Raw genomic sequence first — 20,304 nt, 5'->3', positions numbered from 1 at the left:
AACTCGTCTTATTTTCTCTTCTCCAATAGTGGTAAACGTATTTCCAGCCGTCACATAAAGTCATTTGTTATCGTTTTCACATGCGCATAGCGAGCTAACAATGGTAGCGGGACCGCTAGTGGGACGACAAGCGCTAACGTAACATACGTTGCGGTCAGGAAACGTCCGTGTATGAATCCTCCTGTGACAACACGCAAAAGTCCAAGTATTGATAGTTATTCAAACAACAGTTGAGCAACTTTGTTGTAGAAACGGTGTATCAGTCAGTGTTAGCCAACGCCCTGTTTATGACACCTTACAAGGTACAAGGTCAATAATAAAGACTGATAATAATATATATCGGCATGATTTTAATATATATGTATATATATTTATAGTTAATCATAGTTTATTACTTATCTTTAACGACTAGTACAGATTTACTATAGATATAAAGTATAGTTACACTGTATAAATGTGAATAATGTGTATACATATATGTATTGATATGATTACATGTATAAATACCATGTATAAATAACAACATGTTATCAGTGTAGTTTGCTTAACTTAACAGTTGCTGTGTTACTGTTCTCATAAGTATGCACTTCCACGGTTATGGGTCTGTAGATTTAGCTATTGTTATTATTTTCACGTTATCTTTAGATGAGCAGCACAAAAACAAAGAGCCACAAGGCCATGGGAGACAAGGAGTGGATGGCAAGACTGAGGTAATTTGCCAGCTCTGGAGTTTGGCCTTCTGGAGGAGGTAATAGACCAGCCCCAAGGCAGAGGAAGTGGCACGATCTCTACCTACCCTGTACCTATTATTTATTAGTGTCTCTAGTATACCACGCGTTCGGCTGTTAACCGAAAGGTTGGTGGTCCAAGCCCACCCAGGGGCGGTGATCTTTTTCTCTTTTCATTGCATTTATTTACTTCCCCGTTTTATTACAGTGTTGAGACATTTTGTGAGCACTTGCATGGACGTGTAACTTATATTTGATCGATCGTCACCGCCAACATGTTAGCACAGGCCTGCGATCAACACCAACCTTCCTTCATCTGTGCAGATGTGTCAGAGGACCAGGTACAAAAACTGGATGAGCTTGTTTCCCTTCTTAAGCACAGGGTTGGCCTCATGAAGTTCCTGCTTTGCCTTAACGCTGGTGAATGGTCTCGACGTAAGTGCAGATTTATTCAATAACTTCTAAAAGGATAGTTTTTGTGCGATTGTGAGGGAATACAAAAAAGTACAAGCTAAAAGTTGGTCTAGCTGCAGTCGATAACTATCTGGTGTTTTGTTTTGGGTTGTATATGTTTTGTTTATGTAAAGTATCCTCCGTGAAAAAAGAATAGCAGATGGGCTACAGGTACCTGGATAATCAATACATATGAGGAAGTTATATATTATCAGAAGTACACACAATCCTAGCAGAAGAGTTTTCTTAGTTTTCTTTGAGTGTGATTTTTGTGTATTTGTTGGCCCTTTTTAGTCTGACTGACACTTTCTATGGCTTCTCTCTAGTGAGCAAGGATGCAAATTTTTGTGAAAACGCTGACGGGTAAAACCATTACCCTCGAGGTGGAGCCCAGTGACACTATCGACAATGTGAAAGCCAAAATCCAAGACAAGGAAGGTACTCTTTAGTGTGAGCACATGTGAGGCAAAACTAATAAACGATAACTAGCCATGTACTGTAGATCATTAACAGAGTGATGATGTATGTTGTTTGATATTAAATATGTTTCGTCATTAGCTAGGGTGCCTTTTTTAAATTTCCCTACATGCACAGACTGCTATGATTTCTCAAACAAGAAATTGATGGCTCAGAGATCCCATTACCCTTATTTCTACATCATCTTTCCAGTCACTTAAACTCAGCTTCGTCAGTCTCTCTTGCCTTTTTCTTCTTCTTTCTTTAATTGGAATTGAAAAAAACTTTGTGTTGCTTATTGAAATTTCCAGAAAAATATAACATTTGTATAAATATAATGTAGGGAGGTCACGTGACGGTCATTCCATCTACACAAATAGTAAGGATACTATTATAATATCTATTTATTATAAGAACAGTTACATAAGAGTAGAGTTACGTAAACAAAGGGTCAGCTGATATCAGCAGTATTTAACTACAATACTATCCACATCAAATAATAATCATCGTATATACTTACAATTTGAGTGGCAGCTGTAAACTTCCAATGACCTTCCATGACTGGCACAAGCGCCAATTCACAATTTGTGACTGTTTTCCAGGTATCCCCCCTGATCAGCAGCGTCTCATCTTTGCTGGAAAACAGCTGGAGGATGGACGCACCTTGTCAGACTACAACATCCAGAAAGGTAGGTTTGAATCATCACTAATGTTATGAGGTAAAGGTTTTTCCTTTTTCATCATGTTTATTTGCACTTTATTCCTCTTCCCCAGAGTCCACGCTCCACCTTGTCCTGCGTCTGAGAGGCGGCCTCATCGATCCCTCGATGAGGCAGCTGGCTCAAAAGTACAACTGTGACAAGATGATCTGCCGCAAGTACGTATACAAACCCAGCACAGTGTCACGTCATGGAGATTGAACTCAGACAGGCAGGAGGAAAAAAACAAAGCTGCGTATGAAATAATGAATAATGAAATATATAAGTAAAGTTGAATTATTTCATATTAAAACGTGTCAAATCTAAAATCTTTTACTCAACAAAGTCACAACTGTTTGCTTTCCTGGCTCCTCAATGGTGGAATGAGCTCCCCATTGACATCAGGACAGGACAGCAGAAAGTCTCTACATCTTACACTGCAAACAAAAAACACATCTTTTCCGACTATACCTTGAATAAAGAAAGTAGCACTTTAGTAGCACAGAAATGGCACTTACTTATGGCCCTTTGTAGTTTTGCATTCTTGAAGAAATTGCACTTTCTTGATTCTTGTTGTTCTGAATTTGTACTCATGGTTGAATGCACTTATTTAAGGCGCTTTGGATAAAAGCGTCAACTAAATGAAATGTGTAGTAAGCTGCTTTACATTGTTGCTGCCTGACACGTAATCTTAACAAAATAACAACTTTATTTGTTGCCGCATTACATTCTAAATGTTTGAAGAAAGTCTGACGACTACTGGACTCGGCATGTATTCACATTGTAGATTTGTTGGTAGAGTTCAAGTACACAAAGGGCATTAACGGTGTGCTTATAGGAGAGAAAACAAGATGAAGTCATTGACACATTCATCGATGGGAGCGACAGAATGATAATGGTTATTTTTGATCTAACAGTTTGCTCCTCTCATGCCCAGGTGCTATGCTCGCTTACATCCTCGTGCTGTTAACTGCCGCAAGAAGAAGTGCGGACACACCAATCACGTCAGACCCAAGAAGAAGTTGAAGTAGACGGCTTGAATCTATACTGTCAATAAAACATGTTGACAAGCAAAATTGATTAATAGATGGTTTCTTACTTTGTTTTCTTGACAATATTTTACTGGCTTATGTGACTGCATCAAATTCAGACCAGTGGACGTGTTCTGTGAACACAAGAGTATTCTAACAGTATATTGACAGCATGTTGACACATTTTAAGCGTTTCTTTCACATAAAAAACTGAAATCATAGATGACACAGAAACCAAACATACCGGGTTGCTGTGTCTACATGTACAGTATAAACATGGGAAGGTGAATAGACACTGGTGTCCAAAGTGTGTTAAATCATACTGAGCACTTAAGTAAGCTATATTAGTGTAGTTGCCTCTTAACACTCAAATTAGTTAAAGTGATGGAGAAGTATTAATATGTTATCACTGTTTCACAGGTGGGCGATACCAGCTGTGTTTTTGTATGAAAGGCTTTTTTTTTCTTTTACAGAGAAGTAAATATGATCATGTTGGATCGGATTTGTAAAGATGTTAAATCTGAAAACCCGGAGGACTCATTCATGAAAATTGAGAATACAGTTTGGTTTAAAAAAGCTGCAGGAAAACGGGTACACTAATGCAATAAAACTAATAATAATTTGACACCATAAACAAAAAGAATAGGAGCAATCTCCGTGGTAATAAATAATACAAGGAGGTGAAGCTGTGCGGTTTCACTTCCCCAACCACATTCAACATGCAGAGCTGGGGATCGAACCAGCAATCTTCTGGTCACAAAATAGATGCTCATCTCCATGACAATACCTGTAGACCATGACACAATCAGTGACTAATACACTAAATCAATTTGATGTTTAAATTTGGATTTTGTTGTTTGGTCTGTGAATCACTAACGGTCAATAATGTAATCAAAATGCTGAATCCCTTTGGAGGAATGCTTTGGTAGACATAAACCAGATGGCCCACAGAGGAGAAAATGTTCACACAAAGAAAAGGTACATTAAAATGACTGACTGGGTGTATTCTTTGCTTTTATTTCCAAACTGCAATGACAACAACTCAAAGTTTGAGAGACAGACTGGCATAATTATCAACAACCATCCTTGAAAGAGTACAATAAGGCGTGACAAGATACACACACATAGATAGCATCATGGACTATCTTAAGCAATAGAAAAAAGATTTGTATCACTTTTCAGACAGAACAGCCACACTCACAAGGCGTGTGGCATATTGTCCACAGATAAAAGGTAACCTGCTGAGAAATGACAGAAGGCAGAACATGTCTCTTAAAGTTCCTTGAATGCGTCTATCCTAAATAAGTGGTTTGTTCAAAGACGATGCACAAGCACTATTATTCAGACGGGACCAGTTACACCTATCTGTAATTCTAAGTGATGACTTTTATTTCTTGTGTTTACTTAATAGCTGTAACATTATTGATTTATGTCATGTGGAAAATACTTATTTATCCTAAATGTAATTACTTATTGTATCATATCTACTTACAGGCTACTGTCATAAATATTAGATTTAAAGGATTCTTACGAGCTTAAATGAAGACGTGATAATAGACAAGTGCGGAAATACATCATCGATGACTCTGCTCCTAACATTTGATCTTTGGTGTCACTATTAAGATCTAATGTTGAATGAATTTGTGTGGCATACATTTTTACTGACCATGAATATATGTAATTGCTTATTCCTGGAGGGAAAGTACCAACTAGAACAACTCTGTCCTTCACTTAACACAAAGTAGCAGCTGCTACATTATGCATGAGTATCTATAAGACCATGCACACGTGTATCTCTGCATGAATCACACTTTGTTGACTGTTAATTCAGTAATACATATATTTTAGGCAGGCTGTTAAATAGGCACATCTCTTTAAAGTAATTTTGACTTGTCCACTTCTTTATATTTGCATTGACTTCATGGATTTATTTTGCTCTAAAGATGTGACACTATCACCTGTCATAAAAAAAAAACAAGGCCTCTTATTCATACTGACACTGCATTGCCATTTGGTGTACAAAAGTCATACTTATGAAAAACTACAAGCACCAATTCTCATTAAATGTCTAGTGGTGTTAAGCACTTACCTTAAAGTTGGTTTATTGCATTGAATGTTACCCTTGAAAGCAACATGAAGCGTTACATTAGATTGGATAAGCAAAACCGTGAGTATGCTGCTCCCTCCCTGCAGCCGAGGTGCTTCTTGTGCGTGAAGAGGACAGGCACCAGCTCCATCTTGTTTTGTTTACTCCTGCGCTGCATTGGGCCACAACAAATTTAACCCTGTCATCTGTTCCCTCTCTCTGTCTCGGGTTGGATATTGACCCATTTTCACTCTCTTATTTGTCTATGAGTTTAACCAGGCTCTGGCGAAGGTCATTAAGGTCAAAGATCTTGATGTCCAGAATTTCGATGGCCCTCTGGATTTCGGAGTCCATGCGATCCCGGTCCTCCAGAGAGTTATTCAGGTTCTGCTCTGAGTTCTGGATGCGGTGCTCCAACTCTGCATTGCGTATCTCTGTCTCCTACAGAGAAGAGGAGGCTGTTGATTATTCCCGTTTCTCAACAAAAGGGTGTATCATTTATGAAAGCACATCACGTTGTCGTAGTTATCTCACTCCTACCCGTAATCTGTGAATGGCCTCGTCCCTGTCATGTTCCATCTCGTGGTACTCGACTTTCTTACTTTGCAAAATGTGGATTTCCTGAAAAAGTAAAAAAAAACAAAGTACACTTTGAGTAGCTGAATCTTTCATCAACACCTGTGATGGACTTCACAGCTTCCCGTCTCCCAGCTGATAATGGAAAAGGAACAATAAGCACTCACCTCATCTTTGGCCTTCAGCAGGGCCTCCAGCTCCTCCAGGGACTGGGTCAGCTCATCTTTCAGCAGGTCACTGGGGCCATGGCCTCCATGGGCCTCTAATTCAGCCACCTTACAACACACAGAGATGGAGTCATATTCAGCATGTGGGGTATGGCTTCACATGGACATCTTAGCATTCAGTATTGTTAAACATTAAGGCCTAAATTAAATTAAAATAAGGGGAGTCCAACCATTTGCTGTCTTTGCCACCAAAGTTTTCACGTTTAAATTTAAATTTGAGCTCAACCAATCTAATTGAAAATACTTCTAGATACTTGCTCTTATTTTCGCTTTTCTTTACCGATGTCCGAATCTTTTTGTCCTTTGTGTTTGATTAATTCTATAGCCTCACATGTTTTTAGTTTTATCCACAAGTCATGACAGTATCAAAACGTAAAGTAAAAACATGTTACAACTTCAACTAGGAGATGAATCATGTTCTCGTGATCAGGTAAACAGGAGTTAAATCTTTGCTGCTGTGTCACCTAGGTCTCATGAATCAGATAAAACAGAAAAACAACCTCTAAGAGACAGAGACAGAGACAGGCTGGATCATTTTAAACCATGTATGGCTGAGACTCGAGGAGCGGTAGAAAGAATAAAAGAGAGAGAGAGCAGCGAGTGGATGCCAGCTCCCTCTGGTGATTTTTCATTTTCCCTAACTGGGGCATTGAAAGTAGGATATTGCTGTCCTACAAACCCCTCTCCCACCACCCCAGAGACGTGAACCATTTTCAGCCACCTGGTCCCCTTCCTCAGATAGAGGGAACAAGCTCGGTCCAAAGGAGACGGAGACAGGGTTGTATGAATTAATTTGTTGATTAGGACCAAAACGGGAAAAACTGTTTCTTGTTGAAATACCAGACAAGTAGTGGATAATTAAAAATGAGTGATCAATACTGTAAAGCCGGGCTATAATGGAAAGGTATCAAGGTATTAAAGCATTGAATCAGAGAGGTTTGTGATTGTTAGCTTGAGGAGAGGTCGGTCCCAGAGGAACCAGCAACCACCAAATCGGAAAATACCTTTTATTGATGAGTGAGGATAGAGAGGCCAGAGGCATCTAAATTCACTGGAACCTGAAAGGTAATTCAAGTGTAAAATACACCTAAGGTTCTGGGTATTTAGGCCGAACTCCCTTGTGGTGAAATGTGACATTGCTATGTGCCTGGTGAACCGGTTCAACCAGCAGGGGAAGACCGTGACTAAAGCTCTGGAGGGAAAAAGCCTGTGTTGCACCCTTAAAACGAACTGTCCACAAACACATCCTTCTTCGGTTTGCAACTTTTATTAAAACAAATCCACGGTTAAACACAATCACACATTTTTGACTTGCCTGCATACTGCACGTCTTCCTAACTCCTCTCTTAAAGAGGCAGCGCTCTCTTCTAAAGGGTCAATATAATACTGTCTTCCCTTCACAGTCAGTGTGTGTGCAGGTAATCAATGTTCTCAAACATTGGAATAACAACATATGAATTAACTTTAATACAAATTTAAAGTAAATTATTAGAAATAGACACAGTGGTATTAAATCAGTAAGACATATGAAATAACATATTTCAGGGCGCTACACCTGCAGCACAAGTCTTGTCAACAAATGATTAAGTGTGTTACTAGCCTGACTAACTTGTCCTTTTTTATTTTGTTGCACAAGTGGATTCAAATCAAAGAAAAATTAAGTGACGAGCCAATCAAAACCAGCATGACCTCTCTCAGAAGGGAGAGGTGTGTGACACTTTTCAGTGTTTGGCTCAGTAATGCATGAAAGCTTTTTTTAAAGTTAAACCAGTGGTGTTTAATCTTTGAACAGATCTGTTTCAACCCTCACCTCTGGTACCAGAGGTTTTTCTAATACATTTAATATGTAGCAGCTGAGTTTGAGGTCAAGCTTTCAATATAATAGTTAATCCAGCCATCAAACCATCCACCCATATGAACTGCTTCTTCTGTTCAGCATGCACTGGGCAGGAGGCAGGGATAGGTCCCCCGCTATCACTAAGGATGTAACGGTATGAGATTTTCATGTTACGATAACCATCTCAGAAAATATCTCTCTATACGGTATGACACTATTATTACTATTACTGTTATTTATTATGTTATTCGTTATGTCCATGTTCATGTCTCCTTGGTCAAGACACTTAACCACAAATTGCACCCGTAGCTGTGGCTACGATGTGTGAATGTTGTATGAATGTTAGTCAGTCCTGATGGGCAGGTGGCACCTTGCATGGTAGCCCCTCCCATCAGTGTGAATGGGTTAATGATGACATGCAGTGTGAGTAGTAAATGGCCTTATTTAAGTAAGTCGATTTATCATTTATTATGTTTATGATTATGTTTATGATTGTTGTTTTTAGTCATTATCAGTTACAATAATCCTTCGAGAATTGAGAACAGAACATTTCAATAACTAACCTTTGACGAATCGTCTGGAAACGAGTTGTCGCACCTCACTCAGAAAAGGGAAAACGAGGCCCCCTTCTGGAGCCAGACCTGGGAGGGAAGCTCACCGGCAGGCGTCTGGTGGTTGGGCCTTGCCATATGGGACTCAGCCCCAAACAATTCATGGAGCTGCCGCCCTGTGCCCCCCCCCCCCCCCCCTCTCACAGGGATAGGCATTGGGATCGGGTACAATGTCAGCAGGACGGCAGGCATTGGCGGGCCGAGGCATGCCGACCCCTGGCATTGCAGACTAGCTCTAGGGACGTGGAAAGTCACCTCTTTTGTCAAATTTAGATGGTATGATAACTGTCAATTTTAATATAGTGTGATTACTCCCGCTATCACAAGGCTAAAACTCACAATGGACAATTTAGTGTTTGAGGTTCACGTGAGCTACACGTCTCTAAACCGTGGAAGGACCCAAGTTTGGATTTGTAAATCTGATACTTTACCGTTATATAGGATTGAAATGTTAAAATGAACTATTCCAACATTTTCCATTAAAATCTCCTTGATGGAAAACCCTCTCATTTTACGTGACATGTATGAAATCCTGGCATCTTTAACTCTTGATTTAACACCTATGTATTTTTTTTTAGGAGAGCTAAACTAATTTGACAAGATATATTTGAATTACTTTTAAAGTAATAAGTAGGAGTGTATGGGAAAGATGTGAAGTCAGCAACAGTTCCTCTCCACACTCCTGTAGTAATGCTATATATTGTACTTCTGAACCTACTAATGAGGACTGTTGGAGATGGCTGACATGAAGCTACAGACGTACAACTGGTATGTGGGTTGATTTGTGCTTTTTAATTAATAATACATTAATAATAAAGACTAATTGCGTGTTCAGGGTATGCACACTTCAAAATGCCTACTGTACCTGTCGGACACAGTCGAGGCTCACCTGCTCTCTGAGTCTTTCTGTCTCCTCCTGATACGCTGCCAGCTGTTTCTTCCACTGCTCCACATTAGCATTAGCCTCATGCAAAGCTGCCACCAGTTTGCTGTTGCTGTCCTGCAGAGTGAAGAGTTCTGCATCCAGGTTCATCTCACAGATAGACCTAAAAAACACATATTACATGATACATAGTGTGCATGTAAGCCTTATGATAATATGACATATGACACTATTATACATATTTTAAGCCAAACGCTGAAGACAAGAGATTTTACTGTTTGACTGTTGGCCTGGTTAACACAAGCAGTAAGCCACTCTAACAGCGTTAAGAAACCAAGGTCAGCCGCCTGCAGCAGCACACCCACCGTCCAGAATGAAGGTCACTTCACAGTTCTTATAACAAAGCTGAGATACACTAATTAAAATCCCCAGAGTGCAAACAAGAAGACCAAACTGTTTCTGTGGTAATCCTTTAATCCTGCAGGACTGACCATCTAAAAGTCATCTTAATCCAAAGACTCAATGTGACACTAAGACTATTTTTTTAAGGATATTCGAGTGTTGACATGGTCCTAGTAAGTTTTAACATCAGTGAACAGAAAAAGGAGAAAATAGTCATCATTAACAAAGTGTATTGCAAAATAAATATGGCATCTTTTTGTGTTGTTTTCCCCATAATGATAATATCCTGTTGACACTGGTTCCACATAAAATGTTGTGAGCATAAAGCGCCATTTGTGTGGTTGAAAGCTGAATCTTAATTGAGACCGCATTTACAATGTGTTGAGTCCCAATACATTCTCCAACAGACTGATTCAGCTCCACTGTCACAAGGACCGATACAGGAGAACATTCCTGCCCACTGCAATAAGACTTTATAATAAGTCACCTCTGGCCAGATCCTCCGTCAATTGAATCAACATCAATAGCCCTTGCACCGCTTTTGTTGATTAGTTAGTCACTGTAATACTTATATACACTTCATATTCTTTGCATTTTTGCACTTTCTTTATTGTTTCATTTTCTTAATATATACAACAAAACAGAACAGTGTATTTAATTTGAGTGTTTTTTTGTTGCTGCTGCTACAAACAAATGTCCCTTTGGGGATGAATAAAGTACCTACCTACCTACCTACCTACCTACCTACCCACCCACCCACCCACCCATCCATCCATCCATCCGAGATGCACTCATTGTATACTGAACAATCACAAGTAAAACAGGCTCCCTCACAATGTATGGGGGCACCTATAAGCCACTTGAATCTATAAATGACATAAGAGACATGACATCATTACATGCAATTCCAATCATATTTGGTCTAATCTGCAGGAAAGAGTCAGATTCTCGCTCCACTTTTGATTCGTCGCTTTTACATCTACAAAGCCTGTGGTCGTCCCATGGCAACAGTTTACCATGGTAACCGTTAAGGAGCAGCTTCACATTGTAGTAATTGGACTGCAGGATGTAAAAGCTTTGTGGGTGGCTCAAACCGACTGAGTGAGGAGATGTTTACCAGCTTTATTTGATGTTATGAATGAGTAAAACCTCAACAATGGCCTCTTCGCAGACTCGAAAATCTTAACAGATCGAATAACGGCGAACTGTTATTAACCCTGAAAATTAAAACCATGTTCATACTCAGTGAACTCTGCTGGGAAAATGTTAAAGGTGACAAAACAAAGGTGCAATCAATAGTATCGATCATATGAAATCTGTAGCAACCTCGAATTACAAAATCTGATATTGTCCAAACTGCAACGCAAGTACATCACAATTAATCTATTTGGTAAGATAACTATTGGTACAGAACTGCATAATTACTAACGTTTCTGTAATAAATCACAATGAAATTATTATCGGACTATCAAACAGCTTTCTACATAAAGTACTGTAATAACTATATGTGGAGACATGGCAGTATGACCTGTACATAATGTACATTTATCATCTGTCTTTATAGGTTGACATTTTGGGAAATACACTATGTAAGAATTAGATGAGAAGATTAATACCACTCTCATATTTGTCTCCTTAATATTACTATTCTATACTCTGCTTTTTTGTATGATAAAACAAACGAGCTTCAGATGTGCTGGGAGGCAAATGATGATTTCTTTAAACAGAGCCAGGCTGTCCCCCTGATTCCATAACTTGCCTCTGAATGCATCTTCATATTTACTATATTACAACTACGTGATATCGATCTTCTCATCCAACAAGGAGGCAAATAAATCTAAAGAAAAGAACATTTTAGGACATATTAATGTATTGAAATGTTTTCTAAAGCTTTCAGCATCATTGGGAGTTTGCATATCACATGACTGAAATGTCATACTTATGTCACGTGACAACTGAACCATCACCATGACAACTCCATCCACTGATGAGCAAACTGACCGAGAAGCTGTCAGACCTTGGCGTACCAACTCCCACCTGCGACTGCATTCTGGACTTCCTGACAGAAAGACCACAGGTGGTGAGAATGGGAAGACGGGTGTCTGCTGAGCTCACAGTCAGCACAGGATCCACACAGGGCTGCTGCCTTAGCTCACAACTTTTCACCCTGTACACCCATGACTGTCTCCACCCAGGACAACACCATCCTCATCAAATACGCAGATGACTCCACCATCCTGGGCTCATCAAGGGGGGGGGACGAGTCATCGTACAGGACCCAGGTGAACAATATTCTGGTCTAGGAGAGAGGAGAACGACCTCATCCTCAACACAGACAAGACCAAAGAAATAATACTGGACTTCAGGAAGAATCCTCCCCCTCTACAGCCTCTTATCATCAAAGGGCCTGAGGTGGAGAGGGCCGACAGCTACAGATTCCTGGGACTGCAGGTTACATCTGACCTGAGCTGGACTCTTAACACCACAGCGAAAAAATCCCAGCAATGGCTTTATTTCATCAGGCTGCTTAGGAAAGCTGGTCTGAACCATCGCCCTCTCACCCAGGCCTACAGAGAACTGATAGAGAGCATTCTCACTGCAGGCTGTTAACTGTCTGTTACCAACAGAAACAAGAAAAATGTGCCAGCCAACAACCAAGAGTCATAAAAACTGAGGAGAGGATCACAGGGACATCAAACTTCAAACGTCTTCAAACTTCCTTCCATGGACTCTATATATGTGCAGCGCTGTCGGAAAAGAGCAGAGGGAATCATCAGAGACTCACTCCACCCAGCTCACTCTCTGCTCAAACACAAACACTGCACGTACAACCTGAGACACAGCAGAGTGGACAGCATCATCACCCACAAAACACGTTTTTACAACAGCTTCTTCCCTGCCACAGTCAGACTGATGGCAAAACAAAACTGTGAATAGGAACAGCACTAACCAATTTATTTATTACTGTAATTTAACATTCTTTTTTTTTACTGTATCTAATACCCTTCTTGTACATACGACCACCCTTTGTACACATACCGCCGTATGCATAGTGTTTTCATATTTTATGTCTTTCTTGTTATAGTGTGTTTTATTATTTTTTTCCAAAACGGCAGAGAGCCCTGCACAAAAAAATCCTAGCCGTCTGAACTGTTGGAGGCACAAATGGCAAAATAAAAACCTTGAACCTTGAGATGTGGCGGAAAGCTCCGGAAACTTTTAGGTAAAGAAACCTTGTGCTAAGTTTAGTTTTTTGTCAAACTGCTATTTCCATAATCAAACATGAAAGTAAAGCACAGTTCCACACAATTGTGTGAGCCTTGTATAAAGTGGGATAAAGGGATAGTTTATATGTTTTTCATCTTCTTTCAAATCCCAATGCAAGATTCTGAATGAACAAGTCGACACACAATCACCAAAGTGAAACCAGATTCTTAACACCTCCACAAAACCAGCACTTCTCAAGTCTTATCCATTTGAACGGAAAGTGAGATTAGACTTCAGACTTTTCTATGGACTTCAGTTTCCACTCTGATGTCTGTGTGTGTGTGTGTGTGTGTGTGTGTGTGTGTGTGTGTGTGTGTGTGTGTGTGTTACCCTTCAGAGAGCATCTTCTTAATGCGCTCCTTCTCAGCGGACAGGGTGATGTCCGCGCTCTGGCTGCGGAACAGCTTGTCCTCTGGTCCGTTCACACACATCACCGGTGGAGACTGGAGTTCATCAGAGAGGTCCTGAGAAACACATCAGTAAATGGACTCTACTGGTAGCACACACAGCATTACAACACCAAATGGTTATTCAGACAGAAGAGAGGCTGCTTCTTTTATCTTAAAGATCTATTTCACATCAAAGTCAAGTGAAGATTGCTCAATGATTAAATTAAAAACACACTGAAATAAAAGAAAGCTATGCAGCAGAACTACTTTTTTTTATCTCAGGTCTGGGTGGACTCGTGGTGATGTGAGCTCTATTATTGTGCTGTCTGTTTCTGATCAAATAAGATCCATGAGCCCAATACAGCAGGTGTAATTAAATTACATAATTCAGAGACAGACAGAAAGAAATAGAGTATATTTTCACACATATTTCTCTTTTCTTCAGTTTCTGTTTTGTGTGGTGCCAGAAGTCAGAAGATTAAAAAAACGACAGACTCACCTGTGAGAACTACAGAGGAAATTAATCAGGTGGAGAGAGAACCAAAACAGACAAAGAAACATGTCATCACAAAGTTCACCACAAGCAGTTATGCACTTAGCAAGCATCAAGCACAATTAATTGACGCAGTTGGCAAGTGTCTCCAATGTGTTCATCAAATCGATAAAGACGCGGCGCGAGAGACACCACTTGGAATCTGTTCAGCCGTAGAATTGAAAGGAAATTGGCATGTTCCTCATGACTAAGCAGATGCAACTGATGGGTAATTATTCTCTATTGATCAAAAGAGCCCTGAGCTGACTACATTTTCTTCATCACAGTGTTTGAGTCCGAAGCTTCTCGGCAGCCGAGGAAGCGTCGCACCGCTGAGCGGCACGGGATAATTTTACCATCGTCCTAGTTTTCCTCACTTTGTCTTACCTCTGAGACAAGTGACCCAGCTCATACTTCCTTTCTCTCTCTCCATCCCGCCTTTGATTTAAATAACAGTGGCCATTTCTAATAGCTGAACTGCTGCAAAGTAACAGAGGTGCATTCGTCTAACCTTGGCCAGTGCCTCCTCTATCCTAAAATGACATAAATGCATCACTGGGTGTTTCTGACTGTGGCTTGCTCTACTTTCATGTTCATGTTTTTTTTCCCTCACCTGCGGAGCAGCGATGGTGAGCGCTGTGTTGGCCAGTTCTTTATCCTGCGATTTTTCTCGCGCCAGACGAGCTGCATCTTTTACCTCCTTAAACTTATCTGAGAACTTTTCAAAAGAGGACAAATGATAAACCGTTTCAGGTAATGAAACATTAATAATGCAGCACTCATTGGCCTCCGGAAATGTGGAATGATTGAGAGGATTAGATGAATAAAATGGATTTCCTAAAGTATTAATCAGTACTTTGACCTTTGTTGACATTGGGTTTCTTTACCTGATGCAGCTGTTGCTCTGTAGCAAAACCAAGTCCATACACAGTGTTGGCCCTGCTGTCCGCCCACTGACCGAACTTCTGAGACGTCTTGGTGAAGGTCATGCTGGGTGTGACGGTGCAGTTGATGATTGCCTGCGAATGCAGAAAAAAACGAATAAAAAGATTGTCCCTTCATGTTGGTCCACAGCAGTAAACACCAGCAGCTACACCCATGTAGTTCTTTTTCTCAAAATAAAGCTTAACTAATGTGTGACAAGATATATTTGAATCACTTTTAAATTAAGAATTAGGAGTTTATGAGAATGATGTGAAGTCAGCGACATTCATCATCACCACACTCCTTCTAGTAATGCTATATATTGTATTCATTTATTTCTTTTACTTGTGCCTGAAAACAGCAAAGGTGCAAAAGCAAAAAAAAATATGAGTTAAATATGAGTTAAATATTTAAAAAAAATCAACCCAAAACGGCATCAGACAATTGATTGATTGAATTACCTAAAATGTTAATATATTGTAACATTTAAATATTGTTGAATATTCACATTTTGCATTTGGGATTTCTCCTTTTGGATTCTGCAGCCGTAAATAGCAACAACTACTGCTTAGAAGTTTGATTATTTAGTTTCCTACTATAACTTTGTGTCATTGTTTGAACACAGCACCTCCATAAACCTTCATGTTTGACATGAGAATGCAGGAAAACATCTGTGCTTGTGGTGACATTTGTGAAGCAATAGCTTTCCTCTGGGATTCCTGTCAATAATCTATTTTCAAGCACTTCCTCCCTTGAGACACATTTGTTCTTTTGAATATGAATCAAAAACTGAAGCTCAGCCACGTCACAATTATTGTCTTATTGTTCAAAGTAAATTCAGAGTAGAGGCAACCACCTCTCCCCCTTCACATGAGAGAAAAAATGATTAGAGCGGACCTATTTATAAACCTTTTTACGTCATCTACAGCCTTAAAAAATGGACCCTATTTAAAACCCCAGAATTGCAGGGCAATGGCAGTTTAGTCTCTCTCTCTCTCTCTCTCTCTCTCTCTCTCCCCTAAACACTACAGTCTCCGTTTCTGCAGTGAAATGTTTGACATAAAAATGTTGGACGGTGGCGACAGCAGTGAAGATTATTGTGGAGCCAGACACCAGTCCTGGCAGGATTGGGCTGCTGAGCGACCAACTGCCACCCCGCAAAGCCTTCTGGGAGTCAGAAATGTGGGTCAGACCAGAGGTGCTCAGAGGAGATCAGATAGACCCCTCCCTCCCTCCCTCTTCCTCCCCAGCAATTGATGTGGCCTCTTCCTCATAATCTAAATCCACAGGCCTGCGGAAAGATGCTCTGGCTGCTGATTTGTTGACACCCACTGGGTTTTATATACTAAATATATGTTTTAACCTTACAGATTTTCTTGTAGGACGACGGCTGAAAAAATTATGTAAAGCTGTTTTGTTTGGACAAAAGCCTTTGTTAGAAATATTTTTTTGTTGCCATGGTCAGCACATAATAACACTACTTTCAGAAAATCGCTTAGAAATTGGGTGTTTTTAGCTGTGGATGTCGAATATACTGGAACTATTTGATGTGTCTTTCGCATAGTTTCTGTCATTCTCCTCCTCCTCACCTTGGAACCTCCCACGCTGATGATGCGGTATACGTTACGGTTGGCATCATAGAAGAAGGACACGGTGACGGCATGTTTGCTGGCGGGGATCCAGTTCCTCTTGGTGGCAGGGTCGATCTGGAAAACATGGGCCCGGGCACTGAAGATCGGCTGCTCCCTGGAGGAGGAGGCACAGGGATGATGATGAGAAAAATGATGAGAAATGGAAATATCAAAAAGCAAACCCTTCCACACACATCAGGTGTATTAACAATGGTTTAAAAGTAGCTGAATATATTGTATTTAACTTGGATGTTCACTTTGAGTAAGTTCGGCACATTTTAAAATCATGGAAAACGAGACAAAAAAACATTTTGAATAGTATTTTCATATTGGTACGTCTCCATCTGTCTCGCTGCCATCCAGGGACAGATGCTAGAATCCTCCTTTGGCTTTCTCTCACACTTTTCCCTGCGTCATTCACCATAAAGGGCTGTGACTTAGCTGGCAAAGGATGTTGACTAAAACGCTCTGGACCCTCTCCGAGTCGTTCACCCTCCACCCTCTGCTATGCCCCTGCCAGTATTTGCAGAGATGTATCCTGGATACGAGGTAAATATATCAAAGCAACAAAGTCCCTAGTGTTGGGAGGAGGTTTAGCCACAGTTATGTGGTATGACGAGCAAGCCTGCTAAAGGTCTTTCTCCATTTTTAACTCCCTTGTTCCTCTTTAGCTGGTGTCCAGTCTGTGCAGTTACAGCACAGTGTATTCCCACTTTGATTACAAATAAAGCAAAGTAGCCCATATGGCAAAATACAAAACTAAAAGTTACGCGTCAGTCCAAATATGCAACCAAATTTCATTCTGACATTCACTGAGGTCACGGTGTAGGCTATCAAACTGTTGGTGTTTTTCTGCTTGTTTCTGCCTGTTTATCACTCATATGTGTACCATCAGTCTCCATCTCTTTAAAAAATTGCCTAAAAAGGCTTCTTCTTCTGTGCAGTATTGTATGTTGCAGCGGCTGTTCCCAATAGAACTGCATTATCTTGGCCAGTCATTGTACATTTATATCTGACCCCATTAGTGACACACAAATCCAATAACGGACTCTCTGTGTGTTTCTTGGTGCAGGAGATCATGAAAATAGAAGAAGCATAATACATATAATTCTCCTTCTCATTTGACAGTTGTCCTCACCGTTTTCAGTGGATCTCCTGTTGCAGCCCCTGATACACTAATCTGAGGTCTGACTGGGACGATGAGTGCCGTTTGAAGCTGGGAGTGAGTTTGCGCTCTGGCTTTCCATCGACATACATTTAACTTATTAGACGGAACGAGAAGCAGCACAACTTAAAGCCACATACAATATTTTAAAGAAGCACTCCTTTGCATTACCATAAAGTTGAGGGTCTTGTGCGACACAGTTTAAAACAAGAGTGATCAGATTTGAAGCAGCTGAGGTTGAGCTATCCTGACTTTTACTTCCTGTCATGTGTTAAGCCTCCTACAGTTCCCATAATGCAATTCACCAGCATCTTTTATTTGACTTCCCATGCTTGTTAAACGCCCTCATCTTTCAAACTCCATGACCCCAGTTTAAAAAGAAGGTTTCAGTCAAATATTTGAAGCTTATCTCAGAGTGATCCTGATGACATCATCAGGGTTGTTGTGAAGATGACATCATCAGTCAGTCAGAAGTAATGTAAATTTACAATATTTTAGAAGAAAAACTATTGAGCTTTATTTGAAACTATATATTTTTTGTAATTACAATATATACGTCTGAATAATATTTGCTCTAATAATTTTTTGGTCTATAAAATGGCTTTGCTGATTACAATTTCATAAAACACAAGGTGATGTTTGCAAATTGCTTTTAGTGTCCGAGCAACCGTCTAAAGCCTAAAGATATTAAATAAACTATAAGACAAAGAAAACAGCAAATCTTCAGTCATAGTTGGTATCAGATGTTCTGTCACTCAACCTTCATCCTCAGCAGATGGATGTGGGCAACCAGGCTTAATGGGGCGCTTTAAGCATAACAAAGCCTGGCAGTGGTTGGGCGGGGGACGCGGCTGCTATCTTCAGTTCCCACAATCTGCTTTACTGGGTTTCACTCTGTTCGATCTAAATATTTTAGACTGAGTTCTCAGTAAATGAAAGGTTGCCATTTGTATTTAGCACCAATCCTCAAGTTTTGCCAAAAGAAATGAAGTGCAACCATTGAGTCTTTAAATAATCCATCTAAAAGATGGCAGTGCAACAATATCTGACAACACAACCGTCTGTGGCAGTTCACAGCTGTCCTGCAGATTGATACTTAGGCACCTTTGTTATTATACACATATTCTACTAATCAGAGAGAAGATTGTTACATTAATTGTGAAGAAAATCAGCAATTTCATACAATAATTATCCTGCTTAATCCTCTGCACGATCACTCTTTAGTCCTTTCTTAGTTAGAACTGCAATAAACTTAATTACTAATAATTATAGATCAGATATTATGATTTGCCAAGTGTGAAGTGACCCTGCTGAATCTGTGTCAGTACAAGGAGCTAAAAGAAACCACAACACTGCTCCACATGCACTGCACAGAAAAATCATTTGATGCTATGTGATGCAAGATGGCTAAATCTGTGTTTTAGAATGGCATTAATTTGAAATTATTACCACTATTTAACTTTCTTCAAGTTAAGAATGACTCTCCACTGTTTATGAATCAATTACGGTGTGTTTCTTGTTCAGGTGGAGTGGTCAGAGTACCATATTAAATGTCATATGGGACAAGACAGCAGATGTTCACACTGACACCTAAAGTGTCCTTACCTTTCTCTGTGGTGAGGAAACATCTTACAAGGTGACTGAGTCTTCTTTGCTACAATACAAAGAGAGAGTTAAATCATTCCTTAACCCAACACGTATTTTATCTGGGTCACAATGTGAACACATGTCAAAATCAAGTAGACACACTTACCCCATTTCGGTGTAAACCCTTGGTGAGTCCGTGTTGTATCCAACAATCATTCCGCGCTGCAGTCGGCGTCCCAGTCTCCTGTTTCTTCCCTTCTTCCCTTCCAGATGCTTTATTCTCCGGGGAGGTCGGCTCACTGCAAGGCGCTGCACCGAGACCAAGTGTTCGCACCGTCCGGTCGGGGCCACCGACGTTCACCGGTCACCTCTGCGGAGTCCCGTGAGTCACCACCCGGCGGAGGAAAAGCCGCTTACCTCGGTGACTGAAGGTCCCGCGGTCCGTTGTGTGTCCATCTGTTCCCAGAGAGAGACGCCGCTTTGCTTTTCTCCGTCTGACCTCGTCCCGGTGGTCAGGTCGCTCTTCTCTCCAGTCTCTACTAGTCTTCAGCTCTTCAACCGGCCGGCTGCACGCATTCAACAGTCGGACACAGCCGACAGTAGAGTACCACCTGCTGGCTCCACAGGCTGCGAGCACCCGCTACAGCTGCGCGAGTCTGCGGAGCAGGGGAACTGTGTCAAGCTGCCTGCAGCCAATGAGCCTGCACGTGTGCATCCATCCTGCGACCTGGATCCAATAGGACCGCTTCAAAGGCTTCGTGAAACATAGTCCCGAAGGAAAAGTCATGGCCTGAAAAGACTTCTTAAGCATCATACTACAG

General features: G+C 40.6%; 2 protein-coding genes across 2 annotated transcripts; one reads left to right on the top strand and one right to left on the bottom strand.

Annotated features, from left to right (window-relative positions):
* The first annotated feature begins 1,022 nt into the window (after window positions 1-1,022).
* LOC306739720 (ubiquitin-ribosomal protein eL40 fusion protein-like) lies at window positions 1,023-3,415 on the top strand. Its single transcript, XM_079221763.1, has 5 exons — window positions 1,023-1,163; window positions 1,508-1,619; window positions 2,240-2,326; window positions 2,412-2,514; window positions 3,273-3,415. Exons 2-5 carry the CDS (start codon window positions 1,517-1,519, stop codon window positions 3,364-3,366), a joined length of 387 nt encoding a protein of 128 aa, XP_079077889.1. The 5' UTR covers window positions 1,023-1,163; window positions 1,508-1,516; the 3' UTR covers window positions 3,367-3,415.
* Window positions 3,416-5,160: 1,745 nt separating this feature from the next.
* On the bottom strand, window positions 5,161-19,524 carry LOC306739645 (homer protein homolog 3-like; the record flags this gene model as incomplete). Its single annotated transcript, XM_079221683.1, has 10 exons — window positions 5,161-5,893; window positions 5,993-6,073; window positions 6,196-6,303; window positions 9,593-9,749; window positions 13,586-13,719; window positions 14,144-14,152; window positions 14,790-14,894; window positions 15,064-15,195; window positions 16,690-16,846; window positions 19,502-19,524. 10 exons carry the CDS (start codon window positions 19,522-19,524, stop codon window positions 5,708-5,710), a joined length of 1,092 nt encoding a protein of 363 aa, XP_079077809.1. The 3' UTR covers window positions 5,161-5,707.
* Between the last annotated feature and the right edge of the window lie 780 nt (window positions 19,525-20,304).

Source organism: Taurulus bubalis (assembly GCF_910589615.1).
Source record: "Taurulus bubalis genome assembly, chromosome: 1".
Classification (NCBI taxonomy): Eukaryota; Metazoa; Chordata; class Actinopteri; order Perciformes; family Cottidae; genus Taurulus; species Taurulus bubalis.
This window is presented reverse-complemented; position numbering and strand designations above follow the sequence as displayed.

Coding starts and splice junctions, on each gene's coding strand:
- LOC306739720 (XM_079221763.1), top strand. CDS start 1,517: ATGCAAATTTTTGTGAAAACGCTGACGGGTAAAACCATTACCCTCGAG. Junction 2,327..2,411: donor AGACTACAACATCCAGAAAG/GTAGGTTTGAAT, acceptor CCTCTTCCCCAG/AGTCCACGCTCCACCTTGTC. Junction 2,515..3,272: donor GACAAGATGATCTGCCGCAA/GTACGTATACAA, acceptor TCTCATGCCCAG/GTGCTATGCTCGCTTACATC.